The sequence below is a fragment of the Tenrec ecaudatus genome, chromosome 16 (assembly GCF_050624435.1).
Source record: "Tenrec ecaudatus isolate mTenEca1 chromosome 16, mTenEca1.hap1, whole genome shotgun sequence".
Lineage (NCBI taxonomy): Eukaryota > Metazoa > Chordata > Mammalia > Afrosoricida > Tenrecidae > Tenrec > Tenrec ecaudatus.
The window spans coordinates 82,985,873-83,011,815 of record NC_134545.1 but is presented as its reverse complement, the minus strand read 5'-3'; the positions used below and the strand labels follow the sequence as shown (position 1 = coordinate 83,011,815).

Here is a 25,943-nt window from a genome sequence, read left to right as displayed (position 1 = left end):
TCTCTCGTGGCTGTGAGCAAGCTAGGAGCAAGTCCCCAACCCTAGGGGTCTCCGCGAGCCCTCCACAGCCAGCGGACTGCAGCCGGGAACCTGCGAAACCTGCAGGAGCCGGAGCTCCCGGGCCCGGGCGCTGAGTAGAAAGGGGCGGCCCCGCAAGAACGGGCGGCGCCAGTCAGGGGAGGAGCTCGAACCCGGGGACCCAGACAGTAGCTTTCAACCCCACCCCGAGCCAGCCGGTCACGTGGCGAGTCACGTGGACTGACCCGGAACCGCGGCCCTTGGCTCTGGGCAGGCTGGGCGGTGTTTGGCCGCAGTTTGGTACGTGAACTTCCCGGCCGGCGGCTCTGAGCGCCCCGTGGGTGGCAGGTGTTTTTCCGGGACCCCTGGCGGCTCGCCCAAAAGGGAGGGAGGGATCGTATGGGTGTCCCCGGGAGCGCCGTCCCCCAACCTGGCCAACCCAGGCCCTGGGATCGCGGTTGGAGCCGGCCCCCCACACTGTGGCGGGTGGGTCTGTCACTTCGCCCCTTCCAGTCAAAGTTTCTCCATCTCGCAGGTGGGGCGGGTGCGGGCCTTAGTCCCAGAGTCCCCGTGAGCTTTAGGGGAGAGGGGAGTTGAGGCTGGGCGGTCTTTAGAGTGTCAGAATGGGGAACAACAAACTGGCCCTCTGTCTCTTCCCCCTCTACACGCCCCCCACCTCCGAGTTACAGTCCACGCAGGCCTCCAGCCAAGAGGAAGTGACCCCCAAGGCCTAGCTGTCCCGCGGGTGCAGGAGCAGAGGAGGGGGAAGAGGCCCCAGGTCCACATGATAAACTTGGGCGGCGCCCAGGAGGATCCCACAACATGGGGAGACCCTTTGCCAATGAGTCTTTTGTGTCTTCTTCTTAGATCTGGACAGACTGGAGAGCAGGGAGCTCACCAAGTAACGTTGGTCAGGGTCTTCCAACAGCCTTTTGAAACATAAGTGGAACTTAAAACATCCATTAAAAACAAAATGCCACCCCCCTTTTTTTTTCTGGGAATGTGGCTTTACGGCCAGTCATGCAGGTGGTAGAGGAGGTGCCCTGGTGGATCTGCAAGGTCAGAGGTTCGAAACTACCAGCCGCTCCAAGGGAGAGAGATGGGTCTTTCTACTCCCATGGAGAGTCACAGTCTCAGGCACCCACAGGGGCAGTTCTCCTCTCCCGCAGGGTAGCAGTGCGTCAGAATCTCCCCAGTGACAGTGACGTTGAGTGTGTGATGTTGCTCAAATCCTAGGGAGAGAACAGCTGTGTATGTTGCCTCTTAATTACATGCACTTTTAGTTTCTAAGTAAGCTTAATTTTGGATTGGTCCTGCCCTTTCTTAACAAAATATGAATTATGCTGCAGCCAGTTTAATCTTCTGGTTATTTGAAGAAGGGAGGCTGGGCCAGAATAATGACCCATCCCCCAAAAGAGCTTGCTAAGGAGAGTCCGGAGCCCTGACAGCACAGTGGTTACTGGCTGGGCTGCTAACCTCGCCCAGCAGCGGCTCCTCTGGAGAACGATGAGGCTTTCTGCTCCCGAACGAGTTGGTCTTAGAAGCCCCCAGGGGCGGTTCTAACCCGTCCTCTGAGGTTGCCGTGAGTCAGATGTGACTCAGTGGCTTTGAGTTGAGTTGAAGGTTGGTTCTGCCCTGGTGACTGCTGTGACTGTCACCATTACCCAGTAGGAAAGTTGATCGGGGGTCTGTGGGAGTTGGCGACTTGGCAAAGCAGAACCAGGCCACGTCTCCCGGACCTTTTCTGTTGGAGTTGACTGTTACTCCATGGCCCTGTGGCAGGACACCTATTCCCCATGCTCCTTACTGGGCTGCTGCAGCTGGGTAATAGGTGGAGGATGAGCTGCCCTCTGGGCGGGGAGGCGAGTGCCCTCTTTCTCCCTGGCCAGGGGAAGACCTTGTGAGAGCTCCCTCACCACCACTCAGCCCTTCTCTAGCTTGTCCACCACCCAGGAACAGAGAAGCATGTTGGCTGGCCCTCCAGTGCACTGTGTGTGAAGCTTTCAGAGGACCCAACAGGCTACATGCCCCCCCGTGAGCTGGTCTCCCACCCACCAACTCTGGCTCTTTGGAAGTTCCTTTGCTAAGGTAGGTCATCCTGCCCGAGCTGGGCAGGTGCGGGGTGGTGGTGGAAGGGGCACCCACAATGGGCGTGTGGGAGGAGACAGATGAGGCAGGCCATGACTCAGCACCCCAGGTTCGAAGAAGCCTCACACCCTTGCCCCACTTCTGCCTTCTGGGGTCACCTTTGCTTCATCATGCTTCTTCTCCAGATCCAGGCGGCCCTAAAGGCCTGTTGAGCCCTGAACCACACCTCTTTTCTTCATCTTCCTGGTCTCCTTCCCACTGACATCACTTCTCTGCTCACTAGTCTACAGGGCCCCTGCTGTCACCCAACAGCTCTTCTCCTCCCCTCCTGGCAGAGTGGAACAACCCCCGCCCCCCAACTTACTCATACTCACTTGGAGGGGGTTGGGGAACCAACCAGATTGAGCCTCCTTTCTCGAAAGGTGTCCAGGCCCAACGAACCCACCCTGGCCTCCTGTTAAGTTGTGTCCCATGGAGTTGTAAATGGCTGGCTTCTCAGAAGTTGATCTTATGAGGTACCCCTGAGTGCCCTCAAAGCTCCAACATTGCAATTAACAGGCGAGCTCCTCTATAGTGTGTACCCCCGGGGACTACACCCCGCTCTAAATCTGGGCGCACCTGACCACCCCCTCTCCCTGAGCTTCTCATGCCCGCTGTGTTCCACCTCTCCTCTGCCTTCCGGCTCACCCCTCACTTGACCAGGCCAGGAGCCCTTGGGGTGCAGTGGTTCAGAGTCGAGCTTAACTGAAAGATCATTGGTTCAATCGCATCAGCTGCTCCTGGAGAGAATGATATGCCCTTCGACTCCAGTAAAGACTCCTGTGTTGGAAACCCCATGGGGTAGTTCCCCACTGTCCTGTCGGGCTGCTGGGAGTGGGGATGGACTGGATGGCTGCGCGGATCTTGGTTTGGTCTGAGAACAGGACTACTTTCTTGTTCATTTCACTCTGCTCAGTCTTGGCTAGAACGGTCAAGGCCATGTGCTGGGAGTGGATAAACCAGTGGAGAAGCGGGAAGAGTGGTAACTCCCAGCCCCCAGGGAAGAATGAATGAGCCCACGGCCTCAACATGCTCATAACTGGTGGGGAAGTGGGACACCCTCCTCACAGAAGAGGCACAACACGAAGACCAGCCTGTACTGTCTCTGGAGCACAGCTGCCCCATGTCAGACTCAGCGCGTGTGCCTCCCCTCACCCGGGCCCAGGGGGGCTGTCGTGGGTCTGGTGCAGGGGGAGACAGGCCAGAAAGAGCCCCAGCTGAAGGAGCAGTCAGCCCAGCTCTGCCACTTCCAGCTGGGTCTGGATCTAGTAAAATGGGGGTGCCTGCAGATGAGGTCAAGTAGTGGGGTCGCCCTCCTGCTCCGCTGAGTTCTTGAGAGTTCGGTGAAGTCATGCCGGGAAGGGCCCCTGCCCGGCATGCAGCTTGGGCCCTGCGAGCCTTTGCAGGGATACCCATCCTCTTTGCCACTTGGGCCGAGCTGGTGGCTGTGCGTCTGGGAGGCGACCGTGGCCTGGTATCTCCCTGGCAGATGAAGTGTGTCCTGGTGGCCACCGAGGGAGCAGAAGTCCTCTTCTACTGGATGGACAAGGCCTTTGAAGAGAGTCTCCAGCTGAAGTTTGGGCAGTCAGAGAATGAGGGAGATGAGGTGAGTGCCAACTGGCAGCAGTGCCCGGAGGCTGGGCAGGAGGGGGCAGCCCGGTCTTCTCGTCCAAGGCCAGCCTCCAGAAGCAGCGGGTGAAGGTGAAGGGGATGTCCCCCAGCTCCAAGTCCCCTCTTCCTTCCCTCTAAAGAGCCCTCGGGCTGTGCTTCCCCCAGGCAGGGATCTGTTTGTCCTTTGGGCAGCCCATTGGTCCGTTCAATAGCCTTTGCCAACACCAGAGTTCACAGTCATTGGTGCTTCTGTTGGCCCTCTTCAGTCAATGTCCAGCATCCACGGGCATATGAGGCCATTGCATATGTCGTGGCTGGGGTGAGTCATGCCTTGGTCCTCAAAGTAAATCGTGCTTTTTTAACTATTTCAAGAGGTCTTGTGCAGCAGTTTTCCCCAAGGCAGTGAATGTGTCATTAGGAAAAATTAGAAAAGGGTAAAATCCGAGTAGAGGAAGGGGGTGGAGGCGGGGGCCATCCATGATCCCTCTGTCTGCAGCAACAAGAAATTCAGACAGCGTAGCCACCGAATGAATAGTTAGTTCTACTGGACGGCTCTGTTGCCCCCCCCCCCAATCTATGTTGGAATGTGAGAAGGCTTCCCAAAGTTCCTGGGAAAATCCCTTCATCTTTTTATTCCATTTTCCACGAACGTTTGAAGCCCTCTCATTGAGAGCATTGGCAGCCGTGTTATTGAAATGTAACCTTGTATCAGAGGGATTTTCCATGTCATTGAAAAGCCTCTGATATTTTATGTGATTGTAAACTCATCATGTATGCGTATTGGTCCCTATTTGTTTCTCTAGTCCTGGGCATTTACACAGATGTACTTTTAGCAGTTGTTGCTGTCTAAATGGTGCTATAGTGAACGGACATCTATGAGCAGGAATGATGCTCCTGTGTCAATTTACTGAACAAAGAACATGGACCTGTTAGGTCCCTGGTACAAGCTTCTTCCTGGCAGCTGGCCAGTCCCCAGTTAAATGTCCCCAACATCCTCCTTTGGAAACCCGGCACTTTTTCTTTATGCTGTCCTCTCATTTCGGAGCCCACAGCAGCACCGTTAGCTGGCTGCCCCTTCCCAGCCCTCCTAGCCACCAGCCAAGATGTCAGGGACAGGCTCACTCTGTCGCCTTCCTGACTGGTCTGAGATGATGGGCCTTTGTCCCTGGTGTCCAGCACCCTCTGAGCTGTTCTTCCCTCCCCATCTGTCCCGCAGCTGCCTGCCCTGGAGGACAGGCTCAGCACCCTACTGGCCCCGGTCATCATCTCCTCCATGACAATGCTGGAGAAGCTCTCCGACACGTACACCTGCTTCTCGACGGAGAATGGCGACCAGCTGTATGTCCTTCACCTGGTGAGCGTGTGACCTGGGACCTGTCTCGCTCTTTCTTCACGGGGCACCCCCTTCCTCTCCTCTATCCTGCACTTCAGATGCCTTTGTGTGTTAGTCTGCGTAAACTAGAGAAACAAAATTCAGAGACTCTCATATGTGTATAAGAAAGAGCTTTATACACAAGAGCAGTTGAATATTGAGAAAACAGCCCAGCCCAGTCCAGATCAAGTCCATAAGTCTGATATTAGCCCATATGTCCAATACCAATCTATAAATTCCTCTTCATACTCAGGAAACACATGCAATGATGCTGAGTGCAGGAAGATGACAGGCCAGTGGGTAGAAAGTCTTGTGGATCCAATGGCGGTGTAAGCACCTCAGCGCTGGCAGGGGTCTCCAGGTGGCTTCTCCAGCTCCAGAGCTCTGGCTGCTTCAGTGTAGCTACATCAGGCTCATCATCAGTAATGTCTCACAGGGAGCGAGCGAGTGTCTCGCCTCCAGCCAGCAGTTTATCTCCTTAGCACCTCCAAATGAGGTCATCAAGCTGCCACCTGATTGACAGGCTAAACCCCACCCCTTCACTCTGAAGTCTCAAATTGACAACAGATTATATAACTACCACACTTTGGAAAACAGAAACGGCATCTCATCCAACCCCCTTGGGACCTCAGACCCTCCTCACTCTCCCTGGGAAAGTTCCTCAGGGAGCTTTCAGGGTTGGCGGAATTGGCCCCAGTTGTGCCGACAGTTAGGAGCCCGGGGTGCACAGTGGTACACATATGGCTGCTTTTGCCAAGGTTGGCAGTTTGAACCTAGCAGCCACTGCTCGGGAAAAAGATGAGACTTTCTACTCCTATAAAGATGTTATAGCCTTAGAAACCCATAGGGCCAGTTTTACCCTGTCCTATAGGGTTGCTATGCGTTGCCCCCAGTAGCACTGAGGTGTTTATTTTGTTTTGTTTGGGGGGGTACGCCTACAGTTTGGAGAAGGAGCCCTGATGGCATAGTGGGCTTACATGTTGGGCTGCAAACCCCAAGGTCAGCAGTTCTAAACCACCAGCCACTCCTCAGGAGAAAGATGAGGCTTTCTACTATAAAGCGTTTGTCAAGCAGGGCTGCGGTGAGTCGGCGTGGACTCAGTGGCAGTGCGTTCACTTTCTTCTGGTTGCAGTTTGGAGAGTGCCTGTTCATTGCCATCGACGGAGACCACACGGAGGGCGAGGCGGAGCTGCGGCGGAAGCTGTACGTGCTCAAGCACCTGATTGAAGTGCACTTCGGGCTGGTCACCGTGGACAGCCAGCTGATCCGGAAAGAGTGAGCCCTGACGGCTGTGCCCGGCTACCAAGCACCCAAGCAAGCAGTGTGAGGCCAGCTCTCTCTTGGTCTCTCATCCTCTCTTTGGCTCTGCCCACAGGCTGCGGCCCCCAGACCTGGAGCGGCGCCGGCAGGTGTGGGAGCGTTTCCAGAGCCTGCTGTCAACTGCCAGCCGCCTGCGGGAGCAGGAGCAGTGCTTCGCTGTGGAGGTGCCTACCTGGTGACTACTGGGTGGGGGAGCCCTTAGGCAGTGGATGTATCCGATCAGCCATCTAAGTGCATGCTTTTAGGTTAGCAGAACAAAAATCTCTGAAGAGAGAGCGCTCTCTCAACCTTGCCTCCCCTTCCAGAAAAGAAAAGATATACATCTATAGAGAGATAAATATATGGACCCCTGGTGGTACAGTGACTACGAGTTGGGTTACAATCCCCAAGGTCAGCAGTTCGAAACCATCAGCAATTTGAAACCACCAGCCTCTCTTTGGAAGAAAGATGGGGCTAGTAAAGAGTTATAGTCTCGGAAATTTACTCACAGGGGCAGTTCTGCCCTGTCCTATAGGGTCACTATGAGTCGTCATCGACTCCATGGCAGCGAGTTTACAGATAAACATACATATGGAGTCCAGATGCATTGTGGGTTGTGCAGTGGTCTGCTAACTGTAAGGTCAGCAGTTCAAGACCACCAGTTGCTCCATGGGAGAAGAGTTAGGCTTTCTGCTCCCAGAAAGATATACAGCCTCAGAAAGCCACAGACGTAGTTCTGCTCTAATAGGTTCACTATGAGTCAGAATACACTCAGTGTCAGTGAGTATAGATAATAAAAAGGCATGGATTCAACAGCAGATGACACAAATGATAAGCAGATAAGCTAAAGGGAAAATTAGATCTGAACATCGATCTAAAGCAATTCATCCTCATACCTCCACCACCTGCACCCCCCCACCCCCCCAACCCCCCATACATACTTATTCACTCTTCCGATAAATGTGTAGTAGCTGCTATGTGTCGGGTGTGCCAAGCTCGAGGGAATCAGAAATGAGTAAATCCCACCTTTGAGGTGTTCCTCAACTCCTGGAGACTTCGGCCCCTCAGAGGGAGATCTGACACGTGCCCTACAAAGCGTCCCACGTACCATCTGAGACTTCTCTTCCAAGTCCATGGTGGCACCCAGGATAGAGCAGTCACCTCACTCTCGGGTTATCCAGAAGGGCTTCTTGTAGGAGGTGGCCTGACACCTAGGATCCACACTTGCTCCTGAACTTCCAGTCCCTGCCGAGCGACCTGGCCCCCTGCCTGTCCTCCTCCTGTAGGACAAGCCATCGCTTGCCTTTCTTAACCTCACTCGCAGTACACTGGCCACGTGGGACTTCTCTCCATTTTCTGAATGTGCTGTGTTTCCGTCCATTCCACAGGGTAGTCACTAGCTGCAGGTGAGGGGCCCAGGTGGCCTGGTGGGTTACCCAGTGGCCCGCTAAGCACAAGGCCAGCCATCTGAATCCACCAGCCACTCTTCAGGAGCAAGATGGGGCTGCCTGCTCCCATAAAGATCCACAGCCCTGGAAACCCACAGGGGCAGGTCCCTCCCTCGTAGGGCTGTGAGTCAGAATCGACTCGATGACTCCGGGTTTGGTGTTGAGCTGGGTGACTGTTGAGCTCCTTTTCTCTGTGGTTTGTCCAAGTGGAGGGGTGCTCCGAGTGCAGAACCCCGAAGAAGCTTTTATGACTCGGTACAAAAACTGTAGCTCCTTGATACTGCTCATATGTTATGTGTTGACATGGTAATATTGGGGCTCTCGTGGGTAAGACAAAAGATCACGACAAGCGTCACCAGTTTCTTTGTTTTCTGTTCACATGGTCCAGGAAAATGTTCAGTTATGCATAGGTTTCCATGTTAAGCTTGCCTGATGTTTCAACTGGACAGCACTGCCCCTGACTCTCCCTACCCCAGGGCCTTTGCATGTGCTGTTTTGTTCATCTTGCAGCATGCGCCCTCTCGCTCCTTCTCGGGTGGGCCCTCTTGTTCTTGAGATACCGCCTTAAAAAATGGCCGCTCAGGGCCGCCTCTGTGACCTAGGTGCCTTTGCTTGTCCTCTGGTTCAGTGCTGTGTCTTTCCCACTCAGCACTCGCGTGTCCCGTCGTCTTACACACAGTGGCTATCTCATCTGCTCTTGGTCTCCGGGGCCCTCCCACTGTCCGGGCACATTGTTTGAGCTTAGTCTGGACTGAGCAACCCTCTAGGCCAGGACTCAGAGTCAGGAGAGGGCGGTCAATGACAGAGCTTCCTCTCGCTGCCCTCACGGGGCCAGGCCGTGGAGCGCCTGATCCACCCCCAGCTCTGCGAGCTGTGCATAGAAGCCCTGGAGCGGCACGTCGTCCACACTATCAACACCAGCGCGGAGCGGGCGGGCGAGGAGGCCGTGCACGCCTTCCTGCTGGTGCACTCCAAGCTGCTGGCCTTCTACTCCAGGTGAGCCGAGGACCCCAGTCCCTCCACCCAGCAAGCTCTGCTGCCTTCCCCGCCAGGACCACCCCAGGACCCCTCTCTCCCAGGAAGCCTTTCCCCGAGTCTCCAAGGGTCTGCCCTCCCCCTCCCCCCACCCCACCCCAGTCTTGGCCCTTTCTCTTCCTCTGAAGCATTTCCTCCTGGGACACCATCTCCCCATCTCAAGGCCAGGAGAACATCCTTTTATGCTTAAAGTGGTTTCCAGCTGTTTCCTAACGATCATTTTTAAACAGCTTTTATGACAAAAGCGGGTGGATGAATTGCATTGATATTGATACCTTGCCTTTCTCCATAAAAGGGTTAAGTTGACTGGCACACGGACATTTGTCAACTTGTGGATGGTGGGGACTTACCTTGGCCTGCCCTGACCTTCCTGCCCCTCCACCCCCCACCCCCCAGCCCCAGCCCCAGAGGAGAGGCACTGCACACACAGGCTGACTCCCTGCTCATCTGTCTGTCTGTCTCTACAGCCCAAACGCCAGCTTGCTTCGCCCCGCCGACCTGCTGGCCCTTGTCCTGCTGGTGCAGGACCTCTACCCCAGTGATAGCACGGTGGAGGCCAACGATGTGCAGGTCTCGGTGGCTCCCCCCGGGGCTTGGAATCCAGCCTGGACGGTAGAGGGCAGAGGGGACCCTGGTGTGCACGTCACCATTCTGGGCACAGAATGAGACAGGACTCCCTGCTCCCCTCCCCACTTGTTCTAGATGGAGGAAGGGTTCTGGAAGGCATGTGATGTAGGGGGAGTCAGGCAGTCCTGGTTCGAAACCGGCTTCCCTGCTGAGCCAGCACATGATCTGGGCAAGCCCATTCCCCTGCACCCCCGACCCTGAGTTACCACAAATGGTGCTCACTCGGGCCATTGTTCCTGGGGGGTTGGGGAACAAAGGGACGAGTCACATAGACCCCCAATGGTGCCTGGGGTATAGAGGTCCCTCAGTACAGCCCCCACCACCTCCACAGCCATCTCCACTACCTTCGTCAGCTGCAGTCATAGTGGGCTGGGAAGTCCCCACGTACTCAGCTTCCGGGTTCTGGAAAAAGCCTAGACCCCCTGTAGAGTTGAGCCCCCCCCCCCAAGAAAGTGAGGCCCACACAGGGCAGCCGTGAGGAGGGCCCGGTTCTACACTGAGGGTGTGTCTGTGAGGTGTTGGCAGGCCCACGGCCCGTCAGACACCTCTAACGAGCACCACCCCACCCCTCCACAGGCGCCCCCCCAGAGGACGCCGGGCAGCCCGAGCATCCCTGTGCTGCAGCCCTGGAGCCCCCACCCCACCCCAGCAGCCAGCAGCAGCTCACCAGAGACGGTGGGAGCTGTGTGGAGGCGGGAGGGCGGGTCCTCCTCACCTGTGTGGCAGGCCTCGCCCTGGAAAGCCAGACCCAGGGTTGAGCCAGCCGGCTGGTCCTCTCTCAGCCCTCGGCCTGAGCTGCCCTCTTCTTCAGGAGACGGATAGCTTCTCCCTCCCGGAGGAGTACTTCACACCAGCTCCTTCCCCCGGCGAGCAGAGCTCAGGTAAGGCATGGGGGTGTGGTGGAGGGGGGCATAGTGGGCGTCGTGGCACTCAGCAGCCCCAGCAATTCCGTATTGGAGTTCAGTGGACACCCCCATCCTCTGATCCCAGATGCTAACACTCACATTCTTCAGGGTCTCCTCTTTGCCAAGCATGCTGTGCTGGCCCCAGCTCCCTCCCTGTATCCCCTGCTAGTTCCAGCTTGGGCTTCAGCCCAATGGAGGACACTCAGCCTTCCTAAAACTGTAGGACACACCAGTTTCATTGTAAAAGTTACGTGTCACAGACTTGAGCCAGTCTCTGCCTCCTCTTTCTTTCTTTATACGTAGTTGATGACTGGGTAGAATTCAGTGATCGTCATTCGGTCTTAGAGTGCATTTTAAAAAATATATACCCACCCAGCTTCTAGTTTATACTTTAGGAGCCCTGGTGGCACGGTGGTTAAGCACTTGGCACGGTGGTTAAGCACTCGGCTGTGCACCAAAAGGTTGGCAGTTCAAACCCAGCCACCGCTCCACGGGAGAAAGAGGAGGCAGGCAGCTGTACTCTAAGAATCATAATCGACTCAGCGGCAATAGGTTATGGTTTAAACTTTATCTGTTCTTCCAGAGTATGTGGGTAAACAATAGCAAGAGCTGAAAAATGCTTGTGCTGCCATAAACAACTATAAGCAAACACGCAGCGCTGCTTAGACACATATATAAACCCAAGCCCAGACTCCTCTAGCAGTCGCGCTGAGTGAGCATGACACACCCGGAGCTTGGGAGAAAGGGCGATTATTGGTTTGCATCACCTAACAGAATGAAAGAGGTCAGGGTATCAATCATCTCTTCATGCTGGTGGTGAAGGGCGCTCACTGGGTGGCTTACTAAAACCAGGAGTCCTCCACCCTCGCCGGACACTGCGCTCACCTGGAGAACTTCAGCCAGCCGGGTTCAGGCACAGTCCCCGGAGCTAGGGCTCAGGTGTGAATACTTAGGAGCCCCCGCCCCCTTCCCTCTCCGGGTGAGTCCAGTGTACAGCAGGGTGTAACCCACCTGTGTGCAGACGCGTAAGCTGGAGCTGCAGGTAGACTCACGTGGTGAGCTTTAAAAATGCAGGCCACACGGGTTATGAGTGAGATCTAAGTGTGCCTTATTTGAAGTTGAAGTTCTAGGTTAGTAAAACAGGTGCATCTGGGTCTTATTTAGCCTTACTTCAGTGCAAGCACGAGCCCTGGTGGTGGAGTGGGGTACGTGTTGCAAGGCGAGCAGTTCGAGCCCACGGCCACTCCACGGAAGATGCAGCTCTCTGCTCCTTTCAAGATGCACAGCCCCAGAAGCCTAAAGGAGCAGTTCCACTCTGAGAGGGTCACTAGGAGTTAGAAGTGACACTCGAGGCAGGGAGCGTGGCTCGGTTTGGTTTCGGTGCAAGAAAAGGCTTGAAGTTTTTTCGATAATTTGAAAACTCCTGGTGGCACGTGCCCCAGGTGAAGGTCATTGTGATCAAGAAGTGGGTGCAAATTAGAGATTGGTTCCGATCTTTCCAAGTGGGAGCAAGTTTGCATAACATTAAAGGGCAAGTACACGAGCCCCTGGTTATCCATTGGGCTGCGATGTCAGCAGATCAAAACCACCAGCCACTCCGAGGGAGAGACTTTCTGCTCCCATAGAGTTTCCCAGGGGCAGGTCTACCCTGTCCTGCAGGGCCTCCATGAGTTGGCATCGAGTCAATGGCAGTGAGCTTTTTGAAAGGGCAAACATGACCCGTCCGATGTCAGGCCCCTTCATGACCCAGCAACTTGATGTTCAGACACTGGGCCTGTGCCCAGAGATTCTGTCTTAATTGGTAGGGAGTGTGGCCCAGGCATCAAGAGTTTTAAAAGGCCCCCAAATAATTCTGATGCAGTAATGGCTGAAGACCACTGGGCTAGATGTTCTTTCCTTGATGTCCTTGAATGGGCTCCAAGGAACCCCTGATACTTAGAGACGTGTCCACGCACACACAATAGCCCTTAGCTTCCCCTACCACCCCAACCCATTCTACAAGCACCCCTGTAGGCCCAGAACAGGGTGCTCGGAAATGCCTGTTCCTTTCCCTTACTGCTTCCATCCCTCCTCCAAGAGCAGCCTCTCCAAACACCACTACCCCCACCCCCGACCCCCATCTCTCAGCGGTTGGTTTCCTCGGCCTCTGAGCCGTAAAGACTGCCATTCCATGGCACACGTGCTTTAGAAATGGCGAGGGCCGCCCTCATCCATCTGTGAATCCGCAGCACGCTTACCCGGAGGAACGGCGTAGCAAACAGTGGTTGTTCACGGTGAAATATGAGAACAAGACTGTGACAAGCACAGAGTAGGTCAGCTGTGTAATGAGCTAAAGAGCAGGCAGGAACGAGAGCTGAATTCCTAACACATAGTAGGTGCCTTGGAAAGGGTTGCTGATTGAGCGGATTCCCAGGGCAAACAATGGCTGTGTGCCTCGTCAGATGAGGGGACCTGACAAGCCACGGAGGGTGGGAGTCATACGTCCCATGCACAGCGATGTGATGTGCACCGCTCCTGTCCCGACACCCGAGGCTATCCTGACGCACGAGGCTGGCACCACATGGCAACCACCACCGGGCTGTAGCAGTCGAATGCTGCCCTCCACCCAGACCTGGCTGCAGATCCCACCACAGGGAATTCCGCTGCCCTCGGACCTGGTTGTCAGCGACCCAGGGGAAACACGGTGTCCATCTATCTCCCGATGGCCGGGTCCTACTCAACCCCACCCAGGACTTCACCGTGGCTTAGACCTTTAAGAGATGATCATCTATGATCAACGGTAGCCTTGGGGGAACTAGGAAGCGAGGGTGGCAGCCGCTTGCGGGAAGTTCACAAGGCATGCAGGGGAGAGTACGTGTGGTTGTGATGGCCAGAATTTTGGGGGTTTTGTGCATTGTTCCCTCGTGTCTACCAGTGTGTGCACGTGTTGTTTACATAGACGCCAAACAAGACGGTGCTTCCAGAAACTGGGCCCTTGAAGCCTCTGTGGAGCACAGGCCTCCCTCCCACATGCAGAGCGTCTCCAGGAGCCACAATCAAGGGCAGCTGGGATTGTGCTGGGGGGTGGGCGGTGTCTAGGGAATGGGGAGACTAGGAATCACACGGCCATAAAGGGGGGTCAAGGCCAGGCTGCTGAGGAGCCCTGGAGAAGTAGGCCCAGGTGGCGCTGTCTATGGCGGTGGCTGTCGAGGTTTGAGAGATGAGAGGCATTTGTGTCCCACCTGCTGCTCCCAGATGGACAAACAGACCAGCAGGGGAGCCTTCTATGCTACCCTCCCCACTCCTCATCCCCCACTGACACCCCATTATGGCCCACAGGTAGCACCGTCTGGCTGGACGGGGACACCCCACCCCTTGATGGCGAGCAGATCCAGGTGAGTGTCCCTGAGCAGGTGTTAGGCAGGAAGGGTCACCCTGCGTCCACTGGCTGGTCTGAGAGGCTGCTGCAAGTCCAGGAACTCCAGACTTCGCCTCCAGGGGGCTCCACTGGCCAGCTTCCTCCTGCGCCTCCCGCTGATCTTGCAGGGATAGCCGTGTGTGAAGAAGGGTGACTTACCCCATACCCTCCCCCAGGAGCCGGGTTTCAGCTCCACATAAATCCCACCACCACCACCACCACCCCACTCCACCCCCTGCCTCCTCACTATTCTGAAGAGTGAGCGCCAGCCCAGCTTGGTTTTGTAAACGAGAAGTTAAATATGCTCATAGTTGGACAATTGGAACATACCAAAGTATGGGAAAGGGATCAAAGCCCCTCTCAAACCTATCCCCCCCCTTGCTAACCCCTACGGATATTTTGGGGTGTTTCCGCTAATCTTATTGTCTTACAAAGTGTGTGTGTGTGTGAGAGAGAGAGAGAGAGAGAGAGAGAGAGAAAGATTCTAAAGTGTGTGGGAAACCCTAATCAGCGGTAATGGAATTTTTCCAGGAACTTCTTGAAGGCCTGAGTGTACCTTGTCTTTTCCACCAGATTTGGACCGTAATGAAACGCCTCATTTTTTATTGACTGTTTCTAAGCATTCTTCCACAGGACAGTTTTTAATAACTGCCTGATAATAGTCTGTCACATGGCTCTGTTGCTCTTGGCGTTTGTGTGTCGCCAAGTCTAAGAGTTGACTCATACATTGTTCTCAGTATTTTTACTGTTGCATCGAACACAGAAGCCACATCCTTCTCTGGGCACTTTTGTGCCTTCCTCAGTGATTTCCTCAACTCTTACAGATTGCTTTTGCCAGGAAAGGCTTTCGTACTCAGAGCCCTCTCTCAGGCTGGCGTCTGGTTCCCTTAGTCACTTAGCAGCTGTCCAGTTTCCCCTCCTGGACAATGTGAGTGTCTGAGGGGGACGGACATGGCAGACCGTCTTCAGCTCTGAGTACGGATGGCATGACGAGGGCCTCTGCTCTTCCCAGTGCCCTGCTTCTCGATCTCCTACCCCCAGCCCCTAGGCCCAGTCCCTAGGCCCTCTCCCACTTGGTGGCCTCTCATGATGCTGGGGCTCTGGAAAGCCCGAGAAGAAACTGGGAGAGAAGCAGCAGGGCTGGAGCTGCTCCAGTGGGTCCCCTGGGGTTGAAGACAGACCGGCAATTCTTTGTGTGACACTGCCCTCCTTCATGGCTTATCGGGAGGACAGTCCTTGGGCAACTATGGATGGCTCTGAGTTGGGGAGGAGGCCAGGCGACCCTCCGCCCCTACCCAGCCTTCCCTAACGGCTCCTTCATCCTTGTAGGTGGGAGAAGACCCCCTGCAGATGCTGGCCCCTCACTCCCCAGCAGCGTCCAGCCCTAGAAGGATTTTCCTGGATGCCAGCGTAAAAGAGAAATACTTCCCCCTGGTGCCCCACACCTTGTACTGCCTGCCCCTGTGGCCGGGCATCAACCTGGTGTTCCTGACCAAGGTACCAGGGCCTTTGCCCCATCCTAGCAACCCTAGACAGGCCCTGAACACACACCCACACCACCGGTCGCCCCATCTCACCCAACGCCATGCTTTCTCCCTAGAGCCCGGCCGCCCCGCTGGCCCTGGTCTTGTACCAGCTGCTGGATGGGTTTTCCCTGTTGGAGAAGAAGCTGAAGGAGGGTCAGGAGGCTGGAAGTGCTCTGCGGTCCCACCCCCTCATGACAGACCTGCGCCAGAGGATGGACAAGTTTGTCAAGAATCGAGGGGGCCAGGAGATTCAGGTGAGGCCCCAGTCTTCACATGTGACCGCCTTGGAGAAGAGGCTGGGGGAGGGAGGGAGGAGGCGGGGTTTGCTCGGCCAGGTCTGACATGAGTCCGCCATGTGGAGAAGAGCCGCTCTGCATGGCTTTCTTGGCTGACATCTTCACAGATGGTACCGCTGGGTGGGTTTGAGGTGACAACCTCTAGGTTAGCCGCTGAGCATAAGCCACTCGTACCACCCGGGTGGAGAATTTCACACAGAACACAAATGATATTTTCCGTACTACTCACTGCCATCGAGTCAGTGCTGGCTCCTAGCGACCCTGTAAGACAGGGTAGAACTGCCCTGTGAGTTTCCGAGACTGTAACTCTTAACAGGAGTAGAAAGTCTCGTCTTTCTCCCAAAGAGAGTTTCGAACTGCTGGCCTTGCAGTTAGAGGCCCAGCACGCAACCACCAAGCCACCAGGGTTCCTATGTAAGGAAACAAGCTTCAATAAATCATGATTTAGCTAAGGCTACTCTGCTATTGAGCCTCGGAGTCAGGCCATTGATCCATCAGCCATGCCGCCCATGCAGAGAGACCTCCAGCTGTGGACAGGGTGTTGGGCAGACCTGGATGCAGGAGGCAGAGACAGCCCTGGCACAGAGCCCCTTGTGGCAGTGGGAGTGGGGATGGGGGCAGGGAGTGAGGCCTGGAGAGGTGGAGAAGAGCCCCGCCCCCAGCCCCAGGAGCTCACTAGGGGCATCAGACCAGGAGACAGCCCAGTCACAGTACTGTCCAAACAAGCCTGGACCCAAGTGCAGAGAGCAAGGTGAGACTGCCCTGGCCAGGCAGCCAAGGGCCAGGGAGTGTGTGGGACAGGGGTCTGTTTAAGGAATCCTGAAACCAGGTGCCTGCAGTACAGGCGCATCTGAATCCTGCAGAAGGACCGAGCAGCCTGTGAAGGCAACCCACACTCCCTTAGGAGCCAGGCAGCTCAGCTCGGCCACTTCCAGGCTGGGCCTGGGCCCACATTGGAGTTCTCCCTGTCTGAGGGGATCCTGCTCTGAGGCTCAGCAGTGGGGGTAGGGGGTGAGGCCATCCACAAGGATATCAGTTGCTGCCCCCCACCCCACCCCCCGGCTGGCTTGCCCAGAGCTCTATTTGCCCTCCCTGGAGGCACTTCCCCTGCTCACCCCACCAGCATGTCTGTCCTTGGAGAGGCCAGGGTCCGTCACTTGTTAGATAAGAGTCACCAGCCATGCAGGGAAGAGTGGTGGGAGCGGAGTGGGGCTGGGGCTGCCTGAGAGGCCAACATGCAGGCAGATGGACTCATGCTGAGCCTAAAGGCTGATGCTCGCTTCAGGAATGTCACCTGTCCTTACAGAGCACCTGGCTGGAGTTTAAGACGAAGGCCTTCTCCAGAAATGAGCCGGGATCCTCTTGGGAGTAAGTAGTGGCCCCGAGGACAGGGAGCTGTTGCCCAGAAACTCCAAGCTCCCCTTGAGCCACGAAGGAGGGAATGTGTGCCCCATTTCTCCCCTTTCCCCACCCCCCCAAAAAATCTTCTTTAGGAGCCTAGCGGGAAGAGAGGCCCTGGGGAAACTGAGCCGAGCCTTGGGGCAGGAGCTCAGGGGAGCAGGGCGCAGGGGCCCCTTCTACTAGAGAAACACCTGCCTTTGCGCTGAGTGTGGCCCTGAGCACTTCTTTATGAGAATGACAAGATTGCAGGGCGCGTGGAGCCTGCACCCTGAGCCGGGGCTCCACGCTGGGAGGCCTGAGCAGCTCCTAGCAGGCTGGTGGGGGTTGGATGGTCTCAGGGGGCTCTCCCAGGCCTGGGTGCTGTGACACTCACGGCCCCTGGGCGGGCCAGGCTGCTCCCCACGTGCAGGAAGGTCCGGCAGCAGCTCTTCACCATCTACCGGCTCAGCTTCCTGAGCACCGCGCCCGGCCGGGGCGGCCCCCACCTCCCCCAGCACCTGCAGGACCAAGCCCGGCAGCTCATGCAGTAAGTCAGTCCGGGCTGGCCCTGCCACCAGCGGAGGCAGCATCGGGGATGTGGCTTACGGTGGCCTGTGCTTCCCCGGCAGAGAAAAGCTGACGGACTGGAGAGACTTCTTGTTGGTGAAGAGCCGGCGCAACGTCACCATGGTGTCATATCCTTCCTCCCCAGACCCCTCTTTCTGATGGAGCTTGGGGGACTGAGGGAAGGGAGCTGCTTTTCTGGGAAGAAAAGCAATGGACGATGGTGTCCTGGCAGCCTTGTCTGCAGAGATCCCTACGAACAAAGTTCCTGCCCTCCCTTAGGGAGGAAAGCCTCGGAGAGCCTTCGCCTCCAGCTTCCCCAGCTAGCCCCGCGCATGGGGGATGGTTTTGGTGGTCTGGGAGCTTGAGGGCCATCTCCTTCCTAGAGCAGGCTGTACCCGTGGTGAGTCTGCCCATCCTTGTTCATTAAAGAATTTCTGAGCCTCTTTGACCCCTTTGCGGGACAAAGACGCGGCTGTGTATGCCCTTGGAGAGTTGCAGTCTCGGAAACCCACAGGGAAGCCGCTTCTACCCTGACCTATCGGACTCGTGGAGTGGACTCGTGGCGTGGAGTTTGTTAGCCCCTTTGCCGTGGACACGTAGTTTTGTGGCATGCTGATCATCCAGTGGACGGTCTGTGATCTGCTCTCCCTATATTCATCTTTCTAGAGAGCAGGCCCCGGGCTCCTGAGAGTCGTGTTCTGGGCAGGGCAGCTGAACAGAACGCCAGAGGCCCTCTCCAGCTATCAGCCACTGCCCTTTAGGGAGGGGGGTGTCTTCTAGCCCCTCAAATGGAGGCCTTAATAAAAAAGAACTGTTGTTGGCATTTCATCCACATGCCATACAGTTCAACAATTCAGTCATGTCAAGAAGAGTTGTACAATCCTCCTCACCATCAATTCCAGAGCGTGTCCTCCCTACCCACCCCCCACACTCACTGTTCGTCATGTCATTTTTTTTGCAATGCTGTAAAAAATAGACACAACAAAACATTCTCCAACGCAACCACCTCTACATGTATAATGCAGTGCCACTGACTGAACTTTTCATCTTGTCCAACCATGATTGATACTCTTTTCCAGATTAGTCCACCACCATCCACAGAGACTCAGCGCCCGCTTAGCAGAAGCGCTTCCGCCTTCGCCCATAGGGAGCCATCAGTCAAGTTTGGTTTCTTCCTGTTGTTCAGTGAGGAGTGTTCCTGATGTAGTAATCACACGTTAGACACTTCCACGGTTAACTCACTTTTTAAAAAGTCACACGTACATCATCACAACCTTCCCACATTCATTGTTTGCTCCCCAAGTCCCCACCCCATGTCCCTGAGAAAGCAATGGAAGACTCCCATCCTCTCGAGGTGAAGGGGGGAGTGAACAAAGCATGCGGTGTGGGGTTGGGTGGCCCACTAGGCTCACCCGTTAGCTACATGGCTGTTACACAGTCTCATAGTGTATGTGATTCACGCTTATCTGGGGTTCTGGTGGGCTCTGCCTGTGTCATCAGGGATCCACTTGTCAATAATGGAAAGCTGGGAGGTACTGAAAGACCCCCCAGAAGAGGAGGGAGGGTAGGAGGGACTCTGGGGAAGGGCAGGTGTAGTACACCTGGCCCTGCTGACCCCACTGCCTGCCCCGGCTGACATGCCCTCCCTGCCTCCTGGCTGTGTGAGCACCTTGACTCAGACCTCACCTACCTGGAAGACTTCCCGGGCCTGGTGCACTTCATCTTCGTGGACCGCACGACCGGGCACATGGTGGCACCTTCCCTCAGCACCAGTGAGAGGACATCTACGGAGCTGGGCAAGGGACCCCTGGCAGCCTTCATAAAAAACAAGGTAACCCCCACCAGGCCCTCGTCACTGGCCAGCAAGTGGCAACACATGAGCTGTCCAGGAAGAACTGGTCCCCGTGAGGGTCTGGTCACACCACACTGGCCCACTGTGCACACCCATCCGGCTGTGAGCTCCCTGGGAAAAACTCCCTGACTGGGCAGCCTTTACAACTCAGGACCAGGGCCCGTTGGTTGGGGGATGCTCGTGGGTGTGGCAGAGGGGTGTGGGCAGTGAGGCCAGAGGAGGAAATGGCAGTGCCCAGCACAGTGCTTGGCATCTGAAAGGCTCAATGAAAATATACAGAATTCACTAAAATGGACAGAAGAAATGGAGGTGGCGCTCTGCTTCAGAAGCCCTTTCGTGGGCAGTGTAGAGGATGTTATTCTCCTAATTGAACTGACTCCTCCTCCCGGCAACATGATATTTTTAGTGGTGGTAGAGAAGAGAGGTCCCCCCGCCTTTTTTTTCTAAATCATTTTATTGGGGTGCTCTCGGAGCTCTTATAATAATCCATACATCAATTGTATCAGGCGTATGTGTATATATTGCTGCCATCATTTTCAAAACATTTTGTTTCTACTTAAGCCCTTGGTATGAGTTCTTTTTCCCCTCCCTCCCCCTACCCCGCTCCACCCTCATGACCCCTTGACAAATTATAAATTATTATTATTTATGTATCTTATACTGTCCACCGTCTCCTTCACCCACATTTCTGTTGTTCATCCCCCTGGGGGGGATGTTATATGTTGATCATTGCGATAGGTTCCCACTTTCTCCTCCGTTTCCTGTCACTTTTTTCATACCCTCATGGTATCGCTACTCCCATTACTGTACCTGAGGGGTTTGTCTGTCCTGGGTTCCGTGTGTCAAGAGCTCTTAACTGCACCCGTGTACATGCTCCAGTCTAGCCAGCTCTGTAAGGTAGAACTGGGGTCATGATAGCGGGGCAGGGGGTCGGGGAGGAAGCAGTACAGAGCTAGACGATTGGTGTGTGTGTCATCGGTGTTGTACTGCACCCTGGCTGGCTCGTCCCTTCCTTGGAACTTGTCTGGACTCATCTGTCCAGTTGTCTACAGATGGGCTTTGGGGTTCCACTCGATCCCCCTAGTTTGCACTGATATGACTGTTTGTTTGGGGTCTTTGGATGCCTGATCCCGTTGACACCTCATGAGCACACAGGCTGGTGTGCTTCTTCCATGTGGGCTTTGTTGCTTCCCTGCTAGATGGCCGCTTGTTTAACTCCAAGCCTTTCAGACGTGGGGTCCCTTTTTAAAAAACAACATCTAACGGACACACGCGCTTGACCCCATCCGCACACACATGCACGAGGGAACATGAAGGAGTATGGCTATGAAGTTTCTAGTTCATATGCACACTTTTCTTGCAAACAAACCTAGTTCAATCATGTGTGCAATCCCTAGAGGGCTGCCGACACGTCTCTCAGGACACCCGGGTCTTCATCTCATTGGGGAGCATCCAGGAAAAGGTCCGGTCAAACCATTGATTTCCAAGGGGGTTCTGCTGGCCCGTGTCATTCAAGGCAGTGTGGTCAGCTCAGAAGGCGCTGGTCGCAGTCGTGTGGACTTCTCCAGAGGGTAATCCTGGTGGGTTTCCCACAGCACTCGGGAAGATCACGGGCATTGTTCAGAAGAAGATTTGAGAAAATTGAAAACTGCATTGGTGCGATGAAGGCTGGGGGGAAGATGCACTGAGGAATGGTTTTCTGCAGGGCCGCAGGATGGGTCCTGGGAGAATTTCACTGGGAAATCTTCCCTCAGCCACCCTGCAGCCCTGACCGTGCCCCTTCACACCTCTCTGTGTCCCTAAATCCCAAAGGACATGGAAAAGGGGCATCCTTTGCACCCCTTGGGGATGCTGTTTGGATGGCTCAATCGAGGGCAGATTTATCTGAGGAAGGGTTATAGAGAGAGAAAGAGAGAGAGAGAGAGAGAGAGAGAGAGAGAGAGAGAGGTGTATAGACCCAGATGGAGACCAGGAAACAATAGTTTTACACTTTGGTTTTTTTTTTGTTTAATAAAGGTTTATATCACTTGATAGCAGTACTCGTTGACGTGCGTGTGTGTGTGTGTTGTTAGTAATTATCATGGTAGGGTGAGTGTGTGTGCATGTATGTGTTACAATGTACCATTGTGGTTAAACCCGGCTCTACCCCTCCCTAGTGGTGTGGCCTTGGGCCCTGCTTAGTCTTCTAAGTCTTGGTGTCCTCACCCAAAAAGAGGCATAACAACATCATGCACATTCCAGAACTGTTGTTGAGATGACCTGACCATACAAGGCAGGCCACAGAACGAGAGGTATCGCTCACGGAGCCCCTGCTGGTACCATCGATATCACCATCTCCCCTTCTCCAGATCCTGGGCATTGTCACTTTGGCACATGGCTTCTCATGGCCGGTCCGTTTCCCCGTCATTGAGATCATGCCGGATGTGCGGCTGTGGTTGCCGCCTCTTCATCTCACACCGCGCCCTGCATTTCCTCTCGTCATTATTCCTCGTGAGCCCGGTTTTCAACAGCCCCATAAGAGTCCATCGGGTGGATGGACTGACCCATTTCCTAGTGTTGAGCGAGCGGCTGTCTCCGGGCTTGCGCTGTGATGAACAATTCCGCAGCAGCACACATCCTCGCGCGGACGCCTCTGCTCTTTGATTCTTTCCACGATATGGATTTCCAGAAGCGGCACGGGAGGACTCTTTGGGGGGATTATTAATGCACGCTGTCAAATGGCTCCCCTGAAAAGCAGAGCCAGCCCGTGGAACCCTTTCCTGCTTTAATTAGATAGCATATTGCGGTCAGGTGTGGCAGGGATCACAGCTCCCTTCCATGCTTTGTGGTGCACCTAAGCACCATCCCCCCCCGTGGGTGTGGGGAGAACGTGGGAGCCCTCCCTTGGGCAGTTGGTTGCGGGCGCCCCCAGCTGCAGGAGGGCCTGCACTGGGCGGGAGAAGGTAGAGAAAGGCATCTGAGGCACCTGTGGTCATGGCCTTGAGCAGGGGATGCACCTCTGAGCTCAGGCACATGGGGCTGCAGGTGACCCTGGGCAACAGGAGGAGTGGCCACACCTTGATCTCAATGCCCCTGGCTATTTTCAGGCCTGACTGGTTATCTTCATTTGCGGCTCGTGTGTTGGCGCGTGCAAGTGACCCGAGGTGCTCCCATGTGTGTATAGTTATCCTCCCAAGGACTCCAGAGCAGCGGTTCTCAGCCTTCCTCGGGCTGCGACCCTTTCACACAGTTCCTCGTGTGGCCGTGACCCCCAACCATAACATTATTTCCATTGCTACTTCATCACTGTCATTTTGCTACTGTGATGAACCGTGCGACCCCTGGGAAAGGGTCCTATGACCCCCAAAGGGGTCGCGATCCACAGGTTGTGAACCGCTGCTCTAGAGGGTAGTGTGTCTGTCCGAGCTGCAGAGATCAATTCCCACTCTGAGCAGACATCCTACAGAAGCCAGGAGTGGGCGGGCGGGTGGGTGAGGGCCTGCCCTCCGGAGCTTTTCTGTCTCCCCTTCTGCCTCAGCAGCAGCGTGCAGAGCCAGGAGCCTGGCGCTGAGCACCTGCCCCTCCCTATCGCGTTCTCTGCAGGTGTGGTCTCTGATCCAGCTGGCGCGCAGGTATCTCCAGAAGGGCTACACCACGCTGCTGTTCCGGGAGGGCGACTTCCAGTGTTCCTACTTCCTGTGGTTCGAGACCGAGATGGTGGGTGTGGCCCGCCAGGCCCAGGCCCAGGCCCAGGCCCAGGCCCAGGCCCAGGCCCAGGCCCAGGCCCAGGCCCAGGCCCAGGCCCAGGCCCAGGCCCAGGCCCAGGCCCAGGCCCAGGCCCAGGCCCAGGCCCAGGCCCAGGCCCAGGCCCAGGCCCAGGCCCAGGCCCAGGCCCAGGCCCAGACACGCCCGCCTCGCTTTCTTCTCTTGTAACTCTGGGCTTCCTGTTTCCTGAGTTGTATCTGGCTGTCCCTTCTCCTCCTCTTGTTCCTGGTGGAAGGGAGGACAGGTAAACACAGCTGGGTGGGACCCACAACTCTCAGGTCTCGTTCTCACGTGGGCTGGTTAGCTTCGTGGCCAGGCCCTGGCACCCAGCTACCAGGCCGTTGTCCAGACATGCACACAGGTCAAGGGAGGCCCCGCGGGTGCCACTCAGTCACATGCTTCCTGAGGAGAGCTTCAGTACTGAGTTCATGCAGACAGCAGAGCACACTGCTGTCCGCTTGTGCAGGTCACCCACCTGCCCCAGGAGGTGCTAGAAGCATGGTCAGATCTCCACTCTCTAGACTGCCCTGTTCCCGGCGTCACTGCAAGTAGTGGGACTTACCACTGCCGTCCCCTCCACTCTCTGAGATCACTCGTGTCCCCTCAGTCCCCTGCATGGGCTCGCCCTCTGCTCTTGGCCACAAGCCCTTCTTCTCTTCACCCAGAGGGGCCGCCTGCCCTTCCCGCTGTGCTGGGTCAGTCAGTGTCTTTAAGGGCCATTCTCTCATTGGACTCTCGCTCCAACCCCCTGTGATGCTCAGCGGAAGGCATTACCACCCCCCTTTTACAGATGGGGATGCAGGCAACTCAGCGCCAGGCACCCTGCTGGGCTGAGCCCTTGGGGGGGAGGGGTGGGAACCGCAGCCTCCCTGCCCTCACGGCCCGCCCCCTCCCTCCACAGGGCTCCAAGCTGCAGATCATGGAGGTGCCTGTCCTGGCTGATGACTCGGTTCCCATCGGCATGCTGGGCGGAGACTATTACAGGTGACCCCAAGCCGGAAGGCCTTTGGGGATGATAGGTGCACCTGGTGCTTGGTGAGAGGTACCAGCCATGCCTTGGAGCACAGCTCCTCCCATCGGGAACACCCCACCCCAGGAAGCTGGCAGCCCACCTTCAGCGCTCCTCAAGGCCAGTGGAAGGAATTAAGCTGGGAGGGGGCTCCTGCATGGCCAATCTTCCTGCTTGCCCAATTTTGGGCAGCCTGTGGGAATGTCCCTGCCAAACACCAGCAGGAAGTCCCTGCGGGCCCTGTGGCAGCCCTGTGCTAGGACACTGCTGGTTGAAACCCCAGGGGGCAGGGTTTGTCAGTGGGTGCTTGGGACCCAGGAAAGCTTTACTTGCCCGATAGGATAGGCAAGGAATGGGCATTGGGATACTTGCCTGGTGTCCCGAAAGGTCCCTGGGGACCAGACTATGGTGGCCTGGCTGCTGAATCCTGTCCCTCCTGTGTTGTGTGTCCCCCTCCACTTCCCCCGCCAGGAAGCTCCTACGTTATTACAGCAAGAGCCACCCGGCCGAGGCTGTCAGGTGCTACGAGCTGCTGGCCCTCCATCTGTCCGTCATCCCCACAGACGTGGCAGTGCAGCAGGCAGGCGAGCTGGCCCGGCGCCTGTGGGAGAGCTCCCACGTCCCCCTGCTCTAGGCCGCGCCAACCGACCTTCAGGTTCCCAGGTTGCCCCACACACCCTGACATTCCCCATCACAAGCAGCCGATCTGGGCAGCTACCCTGCGATAGAGCCCCCCTCACACACACACCCTGAAAAGCCAGTGTTTCCTAAAGAGCATCCTCCACACGGGTGGCCAGCACCCTGAAATCCTTCTCTGTGAAGGACAAGGGAAGCCCATGGGCGTCATCTGTCTCCTCAGAGCCACCTCCCTGTCACCCCAGGAGACTGGAGAGGGTCCCAGTGCCTGAGGGGTGGGAAGACGCCCTCCTCCTGCTGCTCTCTGAATGGGCAAAGGGCCCCTCCCTCCTTTCCTCCCAGAGAGAAGGTGCTTCCCTGCCTGCCACACCCAGTCAGAGGCTCTGGGCTAGTTTCTCACCCACGGGACCTCACTGGTTTCCTCACTGGTGAAATGACCCCCACCTCACAGGGTCCTTGTGAGGCTTCTTACAGGCACGCAGTAGGTGTTCATTAAAAGTCGACCGTTGTTACTGAAAAAGAGTAGACTCTTGTGGCTACCACAGTGCGCTCCACCAGCCAGCATCGCAAGGCCGGCACAGGACCCGGCAGGGCCCTGCTGCTGGGATTGACCAGCCCCGACCCCATCCTGGCGCCTCTGCCCCAGGGCTGCCAGACTCCGTATCCTGGTGCACACCAGCTGCCTGCTCTGCAGGAAACCCCAGACTTTGGGATGGGTCAAAGCTTCCCACGTGATTCTTAGGTGCCCCGAGTTGAAAGCCACCCCAAGGGGCACAGCATCCTATGCCTACCGGCAATCCCTGCCTCCAGAAAGGGTGTGCGGACCCGAGACCATGGGAAAGTACAGTGGGGAGGGGGCTTGGGCAGGCCGGAGGGGCTGGGAGGCCTGCGGGGGCGAGAACCAGAAGTCCTCAGACAGCAGTGAGGAGCCGCCCGGGGGATGGCGCAGTTTGTACCCTCCCTCCACATGTTGGCGTCAGGCATGGAGACTCAAGAGAAAACCAGTGTGGGGGTGGGGGGACCCCAGAAGCCCACATGAAGCAATGTTCTCACCATCTATTCCTCTCGAAGCCTTACACCAAAGACACCCCCAG

At 56.2% G+C, this 25,943-nt stretch overlaps 1 protein-coding gene across 2 annotated transcripts; it reads left to right on the top strand.

Annotated features, from left to right (window-relative positions):
* Nucleotides 1-231: 231 nt before the first annotated feature.
* Nucleotides 232-25,356, top strand: HPS1 (HPS1 biogenesis of lysosomal organelles complex 3 subunit 1). Of its 2 annotated transcripts, none has more exons than XM_075534139.1 (20): nucleotides 232-318; nucleotides 1,956-2,106; nucleotides 3,635-3,751; nucleotides 4,973-5,110; nucleotides 6,261-6,403; nucleotides 6,504-6,612; nucleotides 8,711-8,871; nucleotides 9,378-9,480; nucleotides 10,114-10,212; nucleotides 10,349-10,418; nucleotides 13,761-13,816; nucleotides 15,169-15,336; nucleotides 15,440-15,619; nucleotides 16,968-17,029; nucleotides 17,454-17,588; nucleotides 17,671-17,736; nucleotides 19,295-19,439; nucleotides 23,043-23,156; nucleotides 24,106-24,188; nucleotides 24,685-25,356. In XM_075534139.1, exons 3-20 carry the CDS (start codon nucleotides 3,635-3,637, stop codon nucleotides 24,845-24,847), a joined length of 2,112 nt encoding a protein of 703 aa, XP_075390254.1. In that variant the 5' UTR covers nucleotides 232-318; nucleotides 1,956-2,106; the 3' UTR covers nucleotides 24,848-25,356. The 2 variants fall into 2 exon arrangements, with proteins under 2 accessions (XP_075390254.1, XP_075390255.1); XM_075534140.1 differs by having other exon boundaries at nucleotides 249-318; nucleotides 1,972-2,106.
* Nucleotides 25,357-25,943: the final 587 nt, after the last annotated feature.